Genomic DNA, 19,520 nt, shown 5'->3' with positions numbered 1-19,520 from the left:
TTCCATGGTTAGCACAGCTCAATCAAGGGTTCTTAGAAGTCATAAGGTTTTCCTAGCGCGGTCATGGTTTACACACAGCATGTTGGTAGGCTCTGCTCTTCAGCTTGCTCTGTCTTGTAATAATTGGGGTTGGGATTGTTTTCCCAGGGACACCTACTTTCTAGTTAAAGTGACCTGTCTTGTGCTGCTGGGTGTGTAGGACGTGTATGTTGGCTGCCCAGGCACTGGTCCACTGCCTCCATGCAGCCTCCACATGCCCTGTCCCCTTTTCAGAGTGCCGGGAGTAGCTTGGAGGAGCGGCCAGCTGGCTTTATGCTGTAAATGTCACCATCCAAGCTGGCGTCCTTGGGTGTGGTGAGAAAGTTCCTTCTATGTGTTTTGGTACCTGGACGCCTACAAACTGCCTTGTGGGGGTCTGACCTTTTTTCTCTGTGTGCTCGGAGCTGGAGGGGGTCCTGGGGCCACACTTTCATTTTCCAGTGGAAGGTGGCATTGGATTGGCCCACAGGCCTGTGGCAGAGGCCAGTCCTGAAGCCAGGTGTCCTGCTGTCTGCTGAGGCTTCAGGGCCTCTGTATCACTTTGCTCCTTTGTTTTGCTCATAGGCAGTTTCATCTGGTGATGAGAAAGAGGGGTTGAAACACCCTGGGCTGATGCTGAAGTATTCCACGTATAAGAACCTGGCCCAGCTGGCAGCCCAGCGCGAGGACCTGGAGACAGCCATGGAGTTCTACCTGGAGGTGAGTGCTGCCTGGAGGTGAGTTTTTTCTGGAGTGGAGTTCTACCTGGAGGTGAGTTCTCTCTGGAGGTGGGTGCTGCCTGGAGGTGAGAGCTGTCTGGAGGTGAATTCTTCATGAAGGTGGGTGCTGCATGGAAGTGCAATGTCTTTTGAAGCCTTTAGAGGAATGGTGGGATTATGGACTTTTTGGCTGAAGGGTGTGGCCACTGTGGTGCCTGGGGCTCCATCAGTAGGTGACAACAGCGGGTTCAGAGAGGGCTGTGTGTGGGTTCTTTTTCTGCCACTCAGAGCGCACGTGACCGTGGGTGATTGCTTAATTTCTCTGAGCCTCCAAGTCTAGACTGGTGTAGTTGGAGTGATGTAAAGAGGGTGCTGAGAACGGGGCCTGATGCCTGGCACCCAGTACCTATTCGCAGTGGTGTTCTGTTATTTCTATCCTTCAGCTTATCTGCATGGGCACCTGTGAGGTGCCAGCCCCCATTCATCTGCTCATCCCCACAGCCTCCTGCTAGGTGGGGCGTCTTTATTGTCCTTGTAGGGATTAGGCGACTGAAGCTGGAGATGACACTGCTGGTCGGCGTGGGAGCAGGGTTGTGAACTGGGGTCTGTCTCCCACCTGTGATATTTCTAGGATTCCAGAAGGCTCCTCTATTTTCTTTTAATTCTACTTCTTTCACTCTTTTTTTTTTGTCTTTTTAGGGCCGCACCGGAGGCATATGGAGGTTCCCAGGCTAGGGGTCGAATTAGAGCTATAGCCGCTGGCCTACACCACGGCCACAGCAACACCAGATCCGAGCCATGTCTGTGACCTACACCACAGCTCACGGCAATGCCATATCCTTAACCCACTAAGCGAGGCCAGGGATTGAACTCGAAACCTCATGGTTCCTAGTCAGATTCATTTCTGCTGGGCCAGGATGGGAACCTCTTCTTTCACTTTTTTAACATATGGAATATGTAAGGAATACTGATGTTCAGAGTATCAAGAAATGTATCAAGAAAAGCTCTGAGTTAGATCAGTTGGCCCTTGTGACCTCTCTGTCACCCTGGAATAGTCTAGGTGGCTGGCTAGTGCTGTGCCCTCCTGCCACCATGGATCCCTGCAAGGGACTGAGTGTGCGCCTCTGCTCACGCTGCTTCCAGGCAGTCATGCTGGACTCCACGGACGTCAACCTCTGGTATAAAATCGGACACGTGGCCCTGAGGCTCACCCGGGTCCCCCTCGCTCGCCATGCTTTTGAGGAAGGGCTGCGGTGCAATCCTGACCACTGGCCCTGTCTGGACAACCTCATCACTGTCCTGTACACCCTCAGCGATTATACAAGTGAGTGGGCCAAGGACTGAGGCAGGAGGGCCGCTTGGGAAAGCTGGAAGCCAAGTTAGTACTGAGGGCTTTCTGCCTAGCTTGCAGGAAAGATGGAGGTGTTTGTGCTTCCCTGTGTGATCTGCTTGTCTTTCTTACTCGGTTGAGATGTGGTGAGTGTCTTGGATGTCTTGGGAAGAAGCATGTCCTCTGATCTGTGTTCCATCATTTCGCTCCTTCCTTCCCCGCAGTGTCCCATCCTGTGCCTGTTTCTGTACTTTGCTGACAGATGGTCTCACAGTGGCAGCCTCACTCCTAATGCCCGGGGCTCACTTCCTCCTTTTAGTGGCTCCACCTTTGGAGCTGCTGGAAAGATCTGTGCCAGGTGGGGCCCAGTTTGCCTTGAAGTCACCCCTCTTGCTGGCCCTGCCTTGCCCTCTGCTCTGCAAGGAACACATCGGCCCCTTGCACGGGCCATCCTCAGGCAGGCGCTGACTGGGCTCTGGGCCTCCTGGGTCAGATCCTCTGCCAGCCCTTGAGGCCAGTGTGGGGTGGCTGTCCAGGCACAGAAGTGCCACCAGCACTGTCCTCACTTTGAAGGGTGCATCTGGGAGGCTGACTATCAGAGGCTTCTCCTTCCCTCTTCTCAGGGCAGAGTAGAGTAAGACCAGGAGCCTGGGCCCTACTTACTATCCACACGGCTTTATAAACCTGGGCAGTCAAGGCCAAGCGTGCATAGCCGGGTACACACTTTGAGGCCCAGTTTATACAGTGAAGCATATCAGCACGAGAGGGTCTGCAGGGCCCAGAGGCAGGCTGCCGTGGCCCCTTCTCAGCTTCACTGCCTGAGGCGGCCCTGACTTCCTGTGTGCCCAGAGCCTCCTGCAAGTGGGCCCCTGGGCCAAGGGCTGTCTGAGCACCTGTGTTGTCTGTCCTGTTCCCCTGTACACGTAACTGTCGTGTGCTTGCACATTGGGCCCTGGTGTCCCGCTGCATGGCATTCTCATGTACTTCCTTACATGAACGTCTGCGACAGCTATTGGTTGCCTGTTTTGACTCTGGCACCTTCATCTTCCGAGACATTTGGTCTCTTGGGTGCTTTCCTGGAGTTGGGGTGCCACCTGTAGGTGCATAGCCTGCTGTGCTCCGCCTGTGTTCTGCTACCTAGTGCAGCTCTCTGTGAGAAGATGGGTTTGGGGACTAAGCAGGTACTTGTATCTGTGAACCCCTTAAGGAGGTATAGGCACAGAAGCCCCAGAGGAGTACCCAGTGGCCGTTTATACGCTCACTTTCGTAGGTAGGGTGCTTGGGGTCTGCTTGCTGTCCCCCTTTGGTTCCCTTGGCACTTCCCAGGCCTTCCTCTGTAGCAGGTGCTCTCAGCCTGGCTGCAGCTCACTGGCCCCATCCAGAGGCTCAGTGCACCCCCTGCCCTGGTTTTCTCCCCACTCCCCTCATGGTCTCAGAGCAAACCAGGTCCTTGCCTGTGTGAGGCAGAAACCTCTGGGCTGCCTGGTGTGCAGTTTAGTTTGTGGCCCAGGGCTCTCCTGGCCTCCATGTGTATCCTGCTTCTGCTCTGGCTCTTCTTCCTTTCCCCGGCTCCGTCCTCCTCTGCTTGTCACAAGTGAGGGCTTGACTTGCGCCCTCACTTGGGAGCTGGGAGGACACAGGGCCATCCTGGTGCCCAGGCCTCCAGTGGCCACACCGTCCTGTTGTTCTCTGCCTGTTTGTTTAGCCTGTTACTCATGCCACCTCTAGAGGGGCTTTCCAGATTGTTGACTGGAGAGCCCTCCTTGTTGCTTTAGCAGGACTGATGAATGTGTCTTAAATTAAACTGCAGGTGATACCTTTTTTTTTTTTTTGCTCTTTAGGGTCGCACCCACGGCATATGGAGGTTCCCATGCTAGGGGTCTAATCGGAGCTACAGCTGCTGACCTACACCGCAGTCACAGCAATGTAGGATCCGAGCTGCATCTGCAACCTACCCCACAGCTCATGGCAATGCCGATCCTTAACCCACTGAGCGAGGCCAGGGATTGAACCCGCAACCTCATGGTTCCTAGTCAGATTCTCTTCCGCTGCGCCATGATGGGAACTCCGGCAATAACCTTTTTTGAAGGACGGTTTCAAAAAAGATAAAGAAAAGGAGAATTGGAAATAGGTGGGGCAGAGGAGAAGGAGCCTTTTCATATGTGCAAATCGAGTCCCCCTGTGACATGCCGGTGGCTTCTTCCCGGGCCACCCAGCGGCCTTTTTCTGCTCCACCTGCACCGTCCTAGCCACATGTGGCACGGCTTGGGTGGGGAGCCTCCTTTCCTGGCCTGGCAGGGCACTGAGCCTCTTCCTGATGTTCTACTCCCCTGGGCCCTCCAAGGGTTCCAGTGCCTCCAGGTGGAATTGCTGGGCTGTGTGTGGTGCCTATGCTGGTCCACAGAGTTGCACAGCCTATGTCCCTGGAAGTGTGGGGGCTCGCCCCTTACCCATGGGTATTCTTGTTTCCAGAAATCCTCTCGTTGTTTACCTTTCATTTCTTGGACCCCAGAGTGTGAATGTGTCTCTGTGTTGCTGGTGAGGCCAGGGCTTCAAATGCAACTTGGAAGTCACATGGTCTCTCCCCACAGCGTGTCTGTACTTCATCTGCAAGGCGCTGGAGAAGGACTGCCGCTACAGCAAGGGGCTGGTTCTCAAGGAGAAGATCTTTGAGGAGCAGCCGTGCCTCCGCAAGGATTCCCTCCGCATGTTCCTAAAGTGGTGAGTCTGCCCCCCTCCCCTAAGTTCTAAAAGCAGGGATTTAAGAATGCTGATTACTGCCCCTTCCAGCCCAGAATCAAGTGGTGATTTTATTTGTAGGAAAAATTAATAAGATTGAAATGTATTAACTGTATCCCTTTGTGTAAAACTCCCACTATGCCTCCAGCGTGACGTGGTTATTCTTCTCTGTCTTGTGCTCTTTCAGTGACATGTCCATCCATGACGTGTCTGTGAGTGCGGCTGAGTCGCAGGCCATTGTGGATGAGGCCCTGGGGCTGCGGAGGAGGCGGCAGGCGCTGACCATACGTGAGAAGGAGCCAGACCTGAAGCTGGTGCAGCCCATCCCCTTCCTCACGTAGGTGGTCTTTATATGGGCTGCTGCATGGGGGAGCTGGGTGCATGCTGGCGGGTGGCTGCCAGAAGCAGCCTTCTGCCCTGGCTGTTTCTGGCCCTGCCACCTGCCCACATCCGTCTAAGCCCCTTTCATCTGCCCCACCCTGAGGGGGAGGGAAACCAATGTTGGCTAAGCCCTGGACATGGTGCGGGGGCGGCACCTGAGCTAATCCCAGGTCCAGGCTTCCTGCTCTCGAGTCCAAGCTGGAGAGGAAGGTGGGCTTGGCACAGCCCAGGAAGGGCCACTCCTAGAGTTGGGTCATTTAGCACCTTGGTGAGACCTGGCCTACAGTTTCTGGTCCTAACATTCTGACATTGACTCTCACACCTATAATGTGAATGAACCTCATGCTGGAGGCACATCATGGAAGGTCCTGCAGCTCCCTCCCTGGCCCCTCGTTACCTCCACCCCCCAGGAAAGGGAGAGCAGCATCCCTGTCCTGGAGGGGTGTCAGGATGATTAAGTCAATCATGAGGGGCTCCAGCAGAGCCAGCACTCGCACGTGCTCAGGAGGGCCTGGCTCTGACCTTGTCTGCTCCTTGTCTGTCCTTGCACACTGAGTCTCCCAGGAATAGCTTCCCACCCAGGCACTCAGACAGTCAGGAAATGTGGCTGCTCTGGGCCTTTATTGGGTGCCCTTCCCCTTGCTTTGTCAGTGGAGTCTGAATGTGGATTGGGGGTTGGGGTGGGTCCCTGGGTGCCTCCCAGTTACCCTGAGGGAGTAGAGGCCCGAGGATGCCCCAAGGAGTTGTGGTGACATGACTGGAGAGAAGCAGAGGGAGATGGTTTGGCTGCAGGAAGCTCTGCATGGTGGTTAAGAGTGGGGTGGGGTCACTGAAAGCAACTCTGGGAGCAACTTTCCTGTAAAGGACCACTTGGGGAAGGCTTTAGGACTTGTGGGCAGGTATCGTATCTTTTGTGTATTCTTTGTGTGAAAACTGTTCTTAGCTTTGGGCTGTACAGATAGGCCATGGGCCACGGTTATCTCCCCACCCCAGGTTTTTTCAGTGTCTACTAGGCATAAGCCAGCCCTGAGTAAGTGAAACTGTGTATTTATGTTTGTGAGCAAATTCTTTCTCATCCAAATGCAACCCTTACTAACAGCAGAGAAGGAAAAGTAAGAAATCCCTTTAGGAATGTCCACTTGGTTAGATCCTGGATTTTGAAGCACAGTCCTCATGCCTTCCATAGTATTCACTGGATGCCAGCCTCATTCTGGGGGCAATCCCAGGGGTACTTAGCACAGTGGGCATGAGCTAAGAATTTGGGTTTCGGTCTGGGGGTCTGGGAGGCCATTCAAGAATGGATGGATATGTCACATCTCCCCCATATGGTCCCACAGCCCAGCATAGCACACATGTACAACAGGCCAGTGTGTAAAGCACAAAACAGCAGGTGGCATATAGCACAGAACACGCTACACCTTAGCACAGCGGAGCATGCAACACAAGTAACGTGGCGCTGTCAGGAGCTCTTCAACCCCTTTAGAGCACATCCCTGTTAGTGCTTGCACCCCTCCCCCACTCCCGACCAGACTAGTGACAACAGAGCAATGCCACCAATGTTTTCCGTATTCGACCCCATGGGGAAGGAGCTTCTGAGTGAGTTGGTGGCTTTCCTGCCTGTCTGCTTGAGTTGAAGTTGCCCAAGGCCGAGATGCCTCAGGCTTCTGCTCAGGGAGAGGGAGGGTGCCCCATCTTGGCAGGCAGTGAAACCAGGCACCCTCTCTGGCCGGCTGCCCTGTGGTAGGGGCTGACCCACTGTGGAACCCTCTCCTTGCAGCTGGAAGTGCCTCGGGGAGAGTCTGCTGGCCACATACAACCACCTCAGCACCTGTGAGCCCCCGCGGCCCAGCCTTGGCAAGAGGATTGACCTCTCTGACTACCAGGACCCCAGCCAGCCTCTGCTGTCCTCCGTGGGGGTGGCACCTGTCAGTGCAACCCAGCCCAGCCCTGCCAGTGCCAGCCCTGCGGCGACTGTGGCAGAGCCCGTGCTTTCTTACACCCCAGTAGCCACAGCCAGCTTCCCGCTACACAGCCCCAGCCTGTTGGAGACGGGCCTCCCTGCAGGTGAGCAGGATTTGGGCTTGGCTTCTGGGGAGACCCTGTGTGCTGAGCAGGAATGATTGTGGGGTGCCCAGATGCTCCAGAGGGATGGGTCCTGCAGACAGTCCTGCAGAGGAGAAACCCTGGGGCCTCCCCCATCAGGAGCTGCTTCAGCAGTGGACCCCCCCAAAGGAGGTCCTCATGGATGCAGCTCCTTGAACCCCATTAGGTGAAGCCCAGCTGCTAAGTCCTGGTGGAAAGGTCATGCACTTGTGACCTGTGAGCAGGCAGCTCCCTCTGCTGGCCCTGCTCTGTTGCTGACTTGCCCCCAGCGCCCAGCTGCCAGCACTGCTCTGCACTGCTCTTATGAGTCCTTTGGCCTTAAAAAACACTCAGTAGGGAGTTCCCGTCATGGCGCAGTGGTTAACGAATCCGACTAGGAACCATGAGGTTGCGGGTTTGATCCCTGGCCTTGCTCAGTGGGTTAAGGATCTGGCGTTGCCGTGAGCTGTGGTGTAGGTCGCTGACGTGGCTCGGATCCTGCGTTGCTGTGGTTCTGGCATAGGCCAGTGGCTACAGCTCTGATTGGACCGCTAGCCTGGGAATCTCCACATGCTGCAGCAGTGGCTCAAGAAAAGGCAAAAAGACCAAAAAAAAAAAAAAAAAAAAAATTTGGATAACATTAAAAAAAACAAAAGCACTTGGCAAAGTTACCACCACACCTGGTAGTACACTTTCGAATAGTTTTATTGATTTTTATTATCATCAGAGTGGTAAAAAAGTTTTAGGCAAGAGCTGCTAAGCCTTTCTTTGATTCTGGTGTCACCAGTAAAGAGCCCCTGGCAGTTAAAGGAGTTTCTGGATGAATGTTTATGTGACTGTTTCTAACCTTTCACCTAATGGTACGTGACACCCCTCTGCTCTCTAGGATTCTCACAATCTTGCCTACATTGTATCACTGGGCCATGGGCAGTGGGTGGAGTCTGTGTCACTGCCACTTGCTCAGTCCCATCCCAGGTTCATCCCCGGGCCAGCCAGTGGGTGAGGCACTGCTGGGAGGATTGACTCTGAGACCCTGCCATTCTGCAGCTATGAAAAGTAATCTTGGGGTCTGGCTCGTGGGCTCTGAATTCAAGAAAGGTGTGAGAGTTAAGTAGTTTGAAGTGGACTTTTCTCAGGCTCTTTGTTGAAGAGGAGTTGGGAGACTTCTTGAACATCCATGAAGCTAAAGATTAACCCGGCAGGCAGGGTTATAAAAGGGGACCAATGCGCCTTGTGTTGTCTTCCCTAGCCTGCCTCTTGTAAGATTTCCACTTGTACTCTTTGTGAAGGTGATGTTTCTGGGGGAGATAAATCCAAGAAAGGGGTAAAGCGGAAGAAGATTTCTGAGGAGAGTGGGGAGACGGCAAAGCGGCGGTCTGCGCGTGTCCGAAATACCAAGTGCAAAAAAGAAGAGAAGGTGGACTTCCAGGAGCTTCTGGTGAAATTCTTACCATCCAGGTACTGTGCACTTTTTCTGTTTGGGAAGAGGAAACACACAAACCTCCTGCCTCTGCCGCCAGTGAATCCTCTAATTCCATGGCCCCCTCCCCTCTATCTTCCCATAAGATCTGTGCAGGCGGCCACTAGTGGTGGTGGTGGTGGCGGGGCTTGAATTGGGATCTTGGGTTTTCTTGCCTCTCCTGCCTCTGAATTTCCTGAAGGTGGGAGCCGCAACTTTTGGGCACTTACTAGTCCCTCCCCGGGCTGGAAGCTGGGCCGCTACTTTTAGGGAAGGCGCCTCCTGGCTTCCACAGGCTCAGCAGGGTTCCCCGAGTTCCAAGAAGAATCACCCTGGGCTTTTTGGGCTCTTGTGTTGCTCAGAGGAGCCTCCTGCAAAGAGCTGGGCCAGGCTGCCTGGAGCTGGGTGCTGCGCCCCAGGGCACCTCCCAGGCCCCGGACTTTCTGCCCTTGCCCTGTCACCTCCTACAGATGCTCAATTCCTAAGCCTTTCTGGGGCTTATGGTGCCAGGGCTGGACCTCTTAGCACCCTGAGCTGAATGCAGCCAGCAGCTCTGTTTCTGCTGGTTGCTCATCTTTCTGGCTTCTGACATTTGAGGGCAGGCATCTGATCAGCTGGGGCTCCTTCTCCTGTCCCCTTTGTGAATTGATAGTGTTTCAGTCCTTCATGGTTGTGGGATGGAGTTCGGTAGGTGCCCAAATGTGTTCTGTGAGCATCTTCCTCAGGAGTCTCAGCTGGCTTTTTGGCTCAGGACAGTAGTGATACATCCAGTTGGAGGACAAAGAGGAGCCAGGAGCATTAGGTGGATTGTAAATCTGTTTTGCGCAAGATTCCCAGTTTTCCCAACTTGTTGCCTTTCTGTTTTTCTGTGGTGAAAGTGATGTGCTGTAGGAGTTCCCGTTGTGACTCAGTGGTTAACGAACCTGACTAGCATTCATGGGGACGTGGGTTCAATCTCTGGCCTCGCTCAGTGGGTTAAGGATCTGGCGTTGCCATGAGCTGTGGTGTAGGTTGCAGATGCAGCTTGGATCTGGCATTGTGGCTGTGGCGTAGGCCAGCGGCTACAGGTCTGATTTGATTCTTAGCCTGGGAACCTCCATATGCCGCAGGTGCGGCCCTAAAAGACCAAAAAAAAAAAAAGTGACATGCTCAGAGATGGTGCTGTCCTCAGTGAGTGGAGGGCATGGGTCTTCTAACTGGCTCCTCCTGGGGTGCCCACCAGGAGCTGGGGGAGTGACCGTTTCCCCTTCTCCCCTCTGCCCACTGCCCCCACCAGGCCTTGCCCCTAACCACCCCCTTGGCGAAGGATGGCGTTTACCTTCTTTTTAAACTTTGATCCAATGGTTGGTTTCCATGTCAGTTTCCTGGAATGGTCAGTCAGGCCAGAGGAACACAGTGGCCTGCTCAGCACTGTCCCCGAAGTGGGGAACTGCACGAAGAGGTTGAGAGATGCCTGCCTGTCCATCTGGGGCGGGGGGCGCAAGGACGGCCAACATGGGGTCCTGGGAGGGTCTACATAGGGGTGTCGGCTGTGAGGGGCTCTTGGAAGGGCCTGCCGTGCCCAAACACCTTCTCCTCACTCCCTGGGCTCCCTGGGGCCTTTACACATCCCGCTGCATTTGTGGGCTGCGCAGGAGCCCCTGTCTCTGTCCCCTTCCCGCTTCCTCTCACAAGTGTCACTCTGCTGTCCAGGCGGTGCTGGGTGGCCTCTATCTCTGTCCCTGTCTTGCTTCCTCACATGAGCGTCACCTGAGAGGCCCACCTGACTGTGCTGTCCAGGCAGTGCCTGGTGGCCTCTGTCACTGTCCCCCATCCTGCTTTCTTGCATGAGTATCACCTGAGAGACCCGCCTAACTCTGCTATCCAGGTGGTTCCTGGTGGCCTCTATCCTGCACCCTGCGGGGTTGGCCCCTATTGGGGTTCTTGGTGTGTGCTTGTTTTCTCTCCTGCTGGAAGGTAAGCTTCCTGTGAACAGGGTCTGCCTCTGCTTGCTGCTTAGTGATGACCTGCTGGTGGACGGATGAAAGAGGGCGGGTGCTGGCCAGGCCAGGTCAATGGAGGCCCAGGCCTGCCTCTCATGGTGTCTCCTTTGCTGGCTCAGGTTTTCTCATATGCGGGGAGGTAGCCTTTGCAAGCCTGGTGTGTTTCGTGCAGGTTGAGAAAGCTGGACCCAGAGGAGGAGGATGACCCCTTTAACAACTACGAAGTCCCGTCAGAAGCCAAGCTGGAGAGCTTTCCGAGTGTCGGGCCTCACAGGCTGTCCTTTGATTCTGCCACATTCATGGAGTCTGGTAGGCAGTGCCACAGGCCTCAGTTGTCAAGAACTCCTTCTCCTGCTTTCCCCAAGCCACTTAGGCCTTGTTCTGGGGGAGGGTCTGCTGAAATGTCTGGGCTCATCCGTGTCGGCATCTCTGAGTGTGGCTTTCATGTGTAGATGGGGCACAGGACGCACCAGGAGCTCAGCCCTTCCTCACCTGCCTTGGCCTGGAGCTTCAGAGGCTTTTGCTCCAGTTGTGCAGCCAGAATGGGTTGGAAGGGGCAGTCTGACCTCAATGCCTCTGTGGGGGCAGGGTGCCTGCCCTGGCACAGGGGCCCTTGGTTCAGGTGGGGGTTGCTTCCCCTTGGCAGAGAGGCAGGATGTGCACGCCTTCCTGCTGGAGAACCTGACCAATGGGGGCATCTTGGAGCTGCTAGTGCGCTACTTGAAGAGCATGGGCCACAGGTTCCTGCTGAGGTGGCCGCCGGGGCTGGCGGAGGTGGTGCTCAGCATCTACCACAGCTGGAGGAGGCACAGCGCCAGCCTACCCAACCCGCTGCTCAGAGACTGCAGCAGCCAGCACATCAAGGTGGGCTGGGCCCGGGGCCTTCACAGTGGGAGGTCGTGGACCTGCACCTAGAAAGATCCTGGGTGGGAGGTGATGGTACCGCTGGGATGGTGGCTCTGGAGGCAGAGCTGACAGGGTGACTGCAGAGGGAGCTGTGGGGTGAGTGGCAATCTTTTTGAGATGGAGGGGAGTGAAGGAGAGGCTATGTCCAGGGACCAGTACCTATTGCTTCAATGGCTGGATGCAGAGGTCGGGAGGGCTGCCTAGGGAAATGTGGGGCTGCCAGCAGTGGGGGCTAAGCCCAGGCCCCTGCACTCATGCCTGCTCCAGAGAACATGGGTGCTTTGGCCTCTGCTCCCATTGGAGAAGGAAGGCAGTGCTATGCAGTAGCCACAGGGGCCCAGGATCTATAGGGCCATGTGAGTCATCATCCCCTGGGCGTGCACCTCTGTTGGGACACTTCGAGGACCACCTCCTGGCAGCCTCTGCCTACCAGGCCTGCTCTCGTGGGACAGTGTGCAGCGGTGTGAGGTGTTAAGACTTTAGTCCCCAAACTAGGTGGTCATTTCCCAGCTGTGCCCACTTGGCCAGGCCAGTGCCTTCTTACCACTGGGCCGCTGCTTCCTCGTGTGCCCTGCCCTGAGAACGTGCCCACCCCGGGCACTTTCAGGGTTGGGGGCTATAGGTGGGTGCAGAGGCTGCCTCCTCTGCAGGGCAGTCCCTCAAGACTAAGGACGAGCCACTTGGCTCCTCCCAAGTCTTGTCCCAGTGGTGATGCACATGCCTCTTTTTACATTGTGGCAGGTAGCCACTGATGATCATTTAGGGAATGAAACATAGGTAGAAAAAGAATGATACCCTCATCAGAGTGAACTTTAGTTTAGGTTCGTCCCAGCCCCACCCCTGCCTACTCTGTGCCCTGTTGCTGACCCTGGTGACTGTCTTGCAGGACATGATGCTGATGTCCCTGTCCTGCATGGAGCTGCAACTGGACCAGTGGCTGCTGACCAAGGGCAGGAGCTCTGCGGGTAGGTGTTTTGTGTCCTGTACAGGGTGGTGTTTTGCATCCCTGGCAGGACGACCGGGATGCGGCAGGAGTGGGGGGCCGGGTCACACCTGAAGGGGGCAGTGCCTGTGTCAGCTGTTGCTCAGAAGAGAGCCAGGTCTCCACGAAGTACCTGGGTGCTCAAAAAACAGTTGACAGCAGCTGAGCCCTAAGGGAGCCACTGGCAGTGCTTTTGTCTCTTAGGATCAAGGGTTATGGGATTTCTCTTTACTCAGGTTATCATGTGGCACTTTACCTGTCCCCAGTAATTGGCCCAGGTGACAAGGTGATATGGATCGTTCTGACTTTAGCCACCACCTAGTGACCAAAGATGTGACCCAGGTCTAGTCTGCAGCTCAAGGGCCTCCAGCCCCCAGGGTTTCTGCATCCCCCACTCTCCCAAGCCTGTGTGGCTTTCCGTTGTCTGTCCCTCGGGCTGTGGGCCACTGGGGCCAACGTCGGGGAGCATAAGGGCATCAGGGCCTGCACATGGGCTGACTCTCTCTGGCCTGATGGTTTTTAGTGTCTCCTCGGAGCTGCCCTGCAGGGGTGGTGAACAGCAGGTTCGGGCCTGACTTCCCAGGAACCCACTTCCTGGGGGACCTCCTGCAGCTGTCGTTTGCCTCATCCCAGCGGGACCTGTTTGAGGATGGCTGGCTGGAGTTTGTGGTCCGTGTGTATTGGTTGAAGGCTCGCTTCCTGGCACTGCAGGTTGGTCTGTGGTGGGCTGCTGGGGGAGGGTGCCCTGGCAGCGAGCTGGGAGGGCATTGCATGTGTGTGGGACCGGCCTGGGCGCCGGGCTCAGTGTGAGGACGTGGGACAAGGTGGGGAACCTGTAGCATCTTGGAAATCCTGGCAGGCCCACTATCTGTGAGGTGCATCTGAGCACAGTGCGGCTCTGGGAGGGGCTCACATGCCCCCAGAGACCCACACGAGGTTGCCTCACAGCTTTGACCCTTGACTTATGTTTTCCTGAGAGAGCCTGAGTGCCCACCCGGGGAAGGGGGCGCACAGAGCTTTCTGGATGGGAGTGGGCACCTGTCCATGATTGCAGTGTGTCTGGAGGGCTAGGGTGGGCCGGCCATCCCTGCCCCTCACACACTTGGCACCTGGTGCCTTGCAGTGGAGTGAACGCACAGGCAAAAATCGGTTCTGGAACTGGAACCAGCTGGGGTCTAGTCCTGGCTCTGCCACCTTTGCTGGATTCCTCAACCAGATTGTCGCCCTCCCTCAGATGTCCTGGTGTCCCCACTTCCACCACGAGAGTGACAGCTCTCCCCTAGAGCTGCAGTTGGTTTCCATCATCAGCATATGCTTGTTGTGCCCCAGCTCTGTGCCAGCCCCTCTGTGGGGGGGAGCAGTCGGGCCCACATGCCCTCGAGGCGTCCAGGGTGGGGGGGTTAGGAAGGCAGGTGCCCAGTACCATGCAGCAATTACCCTACTTGGCCTAGGGGGACATGGAGCAGGCTCTGGAGAACTACGACATTTGCACAGAGATGCTGCAACGCTCTTCGGCCATCTGCACACAACCAGGGGCCCAGCAGAGGGACATCGTCATCCGCCTGCCCAACCTCCACAACGACTCGGTCGTTTCCCTGGAGGAGGTGAGGGGGGTTAAAGGTGTTTTCTTGGTCAGAGGTCTGAGCTGTCCATGAGGACTGGGAGAGCAGCCCACGAGCTGAGCAGGGTGGCCCAGGGCCCAGGGCAGCTCTGGGCCTCTGGGCACCTCGGACTTGCAGGTAGGCCCAGCTGGGGAGTGCATCCGGGGGCAGGTGGTGGGAGCAGAGTGAAGGTGTCTGTGGCAGGATGGAGAAGGGGTGTCATTCAGCTCCCTGGCCTGCGTGTGGCAGCAGCCCCAGTGGATGACAAGGAAAGCCCCAAAGAGGCAGCCAGTGCTGATCCAGCCCGGGTGCTGGCTCAGCGCTGTGTGGTTCTAATCCTGTTCTCACTGTGCAGCCTAAGACCCTGCGCCCACGTTTCCATGTCTGTGACATATCCACATGGTCTGAACATGGCCTTCAGATGCCTACAGAGGTGTTTTGGGGCAGGTCTGATTGCAGTACCCCTACTGCCTTTTCAGTGGGCCTTCTGTGAGGATGGGGTTCTCTGGGTCAGCCTCGGGCCTAGGGCTTGCTGGCTCTCTGGCCACCTGACACTCTGTATGTCCACGAGTCTAGTTTGCTGAACTGTGACCATGAGGCCATTCAGCTTCTTGGCAGACACTTTCTGGAACTTCTCTGCTTCTGGGGTAGTTTTGGATTTTGTGTGTTTGTTCTTCAAAGATGTAAGTGTCTTGACCTTAATAGAAATACTCTTTTATTTTTCTTTCTTTTCTTTTTTTTTCCCCCCTCAGGGCCACACCTATGGCATATGAAAGTTCCCAGGCCAGGGGTCGAATCGGAGCTATAACCACCAACCTACACCACAGCCATAGCAACACGGGATCTGAGCTGCCCTGTGACCTATACCTCAGTTCACAGCAGCACCAGATCCTTTAAGCCACTGAATGAGGCCAGGGATCGAACCCGCATCCTTATGGATGATAATCGGGTTCATTTCTGCTGAGCCACAATAGGAACTCCATAGAAATACTCTTTATGAAGCATCACTGTAAGCGTGCACCTCCCTCGGGTGTGCTAAACATAGGACACTGGCCGCACCCAGGGAGCCCATGCGGGGCTTGTCAGGCAGTGATTCTGGGCATTTTCCAGATTGACAAGAACCTGAGGTCGCTGGAACGGTGCCAGTCCCTGGAGGAGACTCAGCGACTGTACGAGGCTGGTGACCACAAGGCCGTGGTGCGCCTGCTCCGTCCCACCTTGTGCCCCAGTGGGTTCGACCGGGCCAAGCACCTGGAGTTCATGACATCCGTGCCAGAGAGGCCGGCCCAGCTGTTGCTGCTGCAGGTGGGTGTGGCCTGGGACCCCTTGCGCTCAGCCTCCTGCTTGGGGCGGTTTCTAAGGAGAAGTGGAAGGAAATGCGCCACCTCAGCACCAGAAAGACAGGTCAGAAGGCTCAGGGGAGTTGGAACCCAGGCTTGCAGGACTTGAGGTGAGCCTGCGCCTGCTCTGAATGCCTGTGCGGGAGACAGGGCTCTAGCTATCCGTCTTCCCTTTTGTTCACCTGCCTGGCTTTCATTCTGATCTATATGAGCTATCAGGTACATAGAAAAGTGGATGAGGTGTCTGTACGCTGCGAAGGGTCAAGGTAAGGTAAAGAGCCACGTAGAGTCACAGAGTTGGTGGAGAAGGATAGGAGTGTTGCGTGAGGCCCTCCTGCCCTCTCGGCTCCCTGCAAGCCTCCTATCCTTAGCATTAAACCCCGCTGAGAGCTTGCTGGGGTCTGGACGGTTACTTAGCCTCTCCCCTCTGGAACGGGAATGACCATGGTACTTGCCTCCGAGGCCTGTTGTGGGGATTTGTGAGTCAGTGTGTGTTGGCATCCAATCTGGTGGGTACAAGCCCTGGACAGGCTGGTGATCTACCCGCTACCGTCTTCAGCACTCGTGGAGTCAGATGTGGAGACAGACACAGATGATGATCAACAGGATGTGCTTAGTTGCAGTAGAGGTGCTGCTTTCTCCCTGTCCTTTATGTTTATTATTTTATTGGGTCCTTTCCCTTTGGTTTGGGAAGAGCCCCGTCTTCCCCAGGCTTTTTGCTTAGATCTTGTGAGACATTTTAATAACTCTTGAGCTGGGAAGTGGCTAAGAGGTGTGACTGGGAACAAGCAGAGGCATCTTCTCCCTGATGAGGGGAGGGATGGGGTGAGGAGGAGACAGGAGAAAGGGCCAGCCCACGCTGAGCAGGGGCAAGACGTGACAGCCTCAGTGCCTGTGGCTGTGTGGGAGGGACACCTGGCATGTCAGGAAGACCAGCCCTCGCCTCTGCAAGCCAGCCCTGTGGCCCAGGTCATCTCGCTCTGTGGTCTGGAACCCCGGGCGTGGTGGGTGCCCCACTGTGGGAACGGGCTGCTGCCTGCAGAGGTGCTGGGCCAGGCCCAGGGCTGTGGAAGCTGCTGCTTTCTGCAAAAGTGATTCTTGGTTTTTGCTCAGTTTCCTCATGGGGGTGTGTTTTCTTATTGACTTGGTATGCTTTTTATATACTAGTCTTTTTCTCATCAAATGTTTTTTCCCAGTTTGTTGTTTGCTTTTAAATTGCAACTTGTGTTTTTTTGAATCTTTATGTCAGCAGACCTCTTGATGTTTTCAAACGTTGGTGGTTTTGTTCATTATGCTTAGAAAGCCTTTCCAAGACTAGAAGAGTGTGCTACCCTCCTGGAGCACAGTGACAGACTGGAGGTCCCATAGTGCCCTGGAGCTGGCCCTGGCGGGAGAGAGGTCGGCAGGGGGCGTGTCGATCGACAGGCAGAGCAGTGTTAGGTGTTGGGTTCCTGTTGGCATTTAAAGCTTCATGAGGCTTTTGTAGGGCTGGGGTCTGACTTGGACCCCTCTGCTCCTGCCCTGCCCAGACACGCAGACTCACTTTCCCCATGTGGACAAGCCACCTGCTGTGTTCTTCAATGGTTCAGTTTCCTTATGGTTGCATTGATTCTTGGGCCTAATACTTTGGGTTGCTGGTTTGAGCAGGATGTTTTTGCTGGTCATTATGTTTGGTAACTGTACACTTCTAGTTTACAGAACCCCTGTTGATTTTGGCATGTTTATTTTAAATCTAGCCACTTCACTGCATTCCTCTTATTTCTGATAGTTCCTTTATGTTTTTGTCACAGCTGGGGGTGGTATAGTCTCCTCATCTGCTTGGCGGTTATTCTTTTTAGGTCTTTCTGGCCTTGAGCTCTGGGGATTATGTCACAGGATGATCCTGGCAGGTCCTCATCTTGTCACTGACTTGGCTCAGGCCTGCAGCCCCCATGTCAGCCCCCTTGGCTCCTTCACGTGAACTTCAGTGGCTTCTGCTTGGTGCTGCTTTTCCCTGAAAAAACACAGGCTTGGTTTTCCCAGCAATTAGGGCTTTTAAGTTGGTGGTTTTAATTGGTGTTCAGCTGCGTTTCAGCCCCCACACCTGTCTGTCACCTTGGAGGGTGGCAGCTGTGTGGTAAGGTTGGATGGGCTGGGGCACGTCAGAGCCTGACAAGCAGCAGCCCTGAGGGTTCACAGGCTACGCCCTGAACCCTGACCCAGTGACAAAGGAGGCTCAGACCTGAGCTGTTCAAGTGGACTGGGTTCTGGAGCGAAGGAGAGGGAGCTTGACAGAAAGCCAGGCTTCCAGAGAGATGGGAAGGGGAATGAGAGTGAGCGCGATGTTCCGGGTCTCCCTGCACCTGGCAGCAGGTGGCCTGGGTCTCGGGGGTGGAGGCAGCTTGGTTGAGGACTGGCCAAGCAGCTGGACTTGCTGGGCTGCACCTTGGTTACCTGCTGGCTCTGGTCTCCTCGCAGTGCCCAACTTTCTTGATGAAGAGACTGAGGTTCAGGGGTGAGGTTCCCGGCGCATGAGCCTGCCCTGGACTGAGCCAGGCATGGTGAGCTGGTCATAGCTCTCAGGCACCTCCACGCTTCCCTGTGCAGGACTCCTTGCTCCGGCTGGAGGACCACCAGCAGTGCTTCGAGTGCTCTGACGTGGCTCTGAATGAGGCGGTCCAGCAGATGGTTAATGCTAGTGATGCCACTGCCAAGGAGGAGTGGGTGGCCACAGTGACCCAGCTGCTCCTGGGCATTGAGCAGGCACTCTCTGCAGACAGTGGCGGTGGCATCCTGAAGGACTCATCCTCTACCACCGGCCTCACCCGGCTCACCAACAACCTCATTCAGGTAACCTGCCCCTCCCTGCCTGCTGGCCCCAGAAGAAGGGCTCTCCTACGCCACCCCTTGCTGCCAATGGGCACCTCACCGGGGCACTGGCTTCTGGCTGCATCAGGGACAGATCTGCAGGGCCACGGCCGACATCTGGGATTAGAGACGGTACTGCACTGAGCTCCACTGGCCTCCCCGCTCTGCTGAGCCCAAGCCTCCCGGGGCCTCCCTGCCCTTCTAGTGCAGCTGCTGCCCTTCCATGGAGGCACCTTTCCAAGAACTAGGGGAATGCCTCCCCCATAGCTTCCCCAGGGGCCAGTCATCCTGACCCACTGCTCCTGTCCCACTGCCTCCCTGTCCTTCCTCACCTCCCACTTACCTGCCCTTTCTGGCAGTGGCCGCAGCACAACTGCTCAGGGCAGCCTTCTGCCTGTCCCCACCCCACCTCTGTGGCCCCACCACAGCCCTTGTCTGTTTGCACCACAGCAGCTAGGCTGGTCCTGGGCTCTCTTCCCCCTGGGCTGTCCGCTCCCCCATGCCCCATCCATCTCTGCTACCCTCATGTCTGGCACAAGGCCAAGCACACAGTAGGTGCTGGGGGCATCCAGAACTCCATGTGGCACAAGGGAGGACGATCAGAGCTGGCACTCCTCTCCCCGCCCCTGGCCCCCCTGCCCCCAGCCCTGGCGCTCTGGAATGACATATAGGGATGCTGCTGTGTTGGTGTAACTCATCAAAGTGGTGGGGATGGGCAGGCAGTGTGCCCCCTTGCACCCAGCCCACTTGGCCCTGAGGCTGCGTCCCGGCGGAGAGCTGGCCCTGTGTGACTTCTCGTCCCCCCAGGTCATAGACTGCAGCATGGCCGTGCAGGAGGAGCCCAAGGAACCCCATGTATCCTCAGTGCTGCCCTGGATCATCCTACACCGGATTATTCGGCAGGAGGAGGACACCTTCCACTCCCTGTGCCACCAGCAGCAGCTCCAGAACCCAGTGGATGAAGGTGTGGACCATGGTCCAGTAGGGGAGGCCCTTGGCCCAGGTATCTGCAGAGTTGCAGCCCTGTCCAGGAGCCACCAGCAGGCTTGGGCTTGGGCAGCAGGGTTTCTGGGCAATCGGACAGAGGCAGAGGCTCCTCAGGGAGCCCATCATGCGGTGGGGGTGGGGTCATGG

General features: G+C 56.0%; 1 protein-coding gene across 50 annotated transcripts in view; it reads left to right on the top strand.

Annotated features, from left to right (window-relative positions):
* CABIN1 (calcineurin binding protein 1) overlaps positions 1-19,520 on the top strand; it is a 101,534-nt gene that overhangs the window by 13,909 nt on the left and 68,105 nt on the right. For 19 of the 50 annotated variants that reach the window (XR_014826047.1, XR_014826049.1, XR_014826038.1 and 16 more), the window contains 14 exons: positions 604-738; positions 1,881-2,061; positions 4,659-4,788; positions 4,994-5,143; positions 6,965-7,251; positions 8,559-8,727; positions 10,883-11,019; positions 11,357-11,574; positions 12,503-12,581; positions 13,122-13,309; positions 14,050-14,202; positions 15,310-15,504; positions 18,126-18,368; positions 19,194-19,350. Coding sequence is in view for 25 of the 50 variants with exons in the window: in XM_084993924.1 (XP_084850050.1) it covers positions 604-738; positions 1,881-2,061; positions 4,659-4,788; positions 4,994-5,143; positions 6,965-7,251; positions 8,559-8,727; positions 10,883-11,019; positions 11,357-11,574; positions 12,503-12,581; positions 13,122-13,309; positions 14,050-14,202; positions 15,310-15,504; positions 18,126-18,368; positions 19,194-19,350 (2,422 nt within the window). In the remaining 25 variants the exon portion in view is untranslated. Of the gene's footprint in view, positions 1-603; positions 739-1,880; positions 2,062-4,658; positions 4,789-4,993; positions 5,144-6,964; positions 7,252-8,558; positions 8,728-10,882; positions 11,020-11,356; positions 11,575-12,502; positions 12,582-13,121; positions 13,310-14,049; positions 14,203-15,309; positions 15,505-18,125; positions 18,369-19,193; positions 19,390-19,520 lie in introns of all 50 variants that reach the window. The other 31 variants (XR_014826056.1, XR_014826042.1, XR_014826040.1 and 28 more) reach the window with 3 other exon arrangements.

This window comes from Sus scrofa, chromosome 14 (genome assembly GCF_054392235.1).
Source record: "Sus scrofa isolate SSC_HxYL_T2T_F1_AM1 chromosome 14, Sscrofa_HxYL_maternal_Yorkshire_Landrace_v2.0, whole genome shotgun sequence".
NCBI classification, from domain to species: Eukaryota; Metazoa; Chordata; class Mammalia; order Artiodactyla; family Suidae; genus Sus; species Sus scrofa.
The sequence above is the reverse complement of the archived record's forward strand: the minus strand, read 5'-3'. Positions and strand labels throughout refer to the sequence as shown.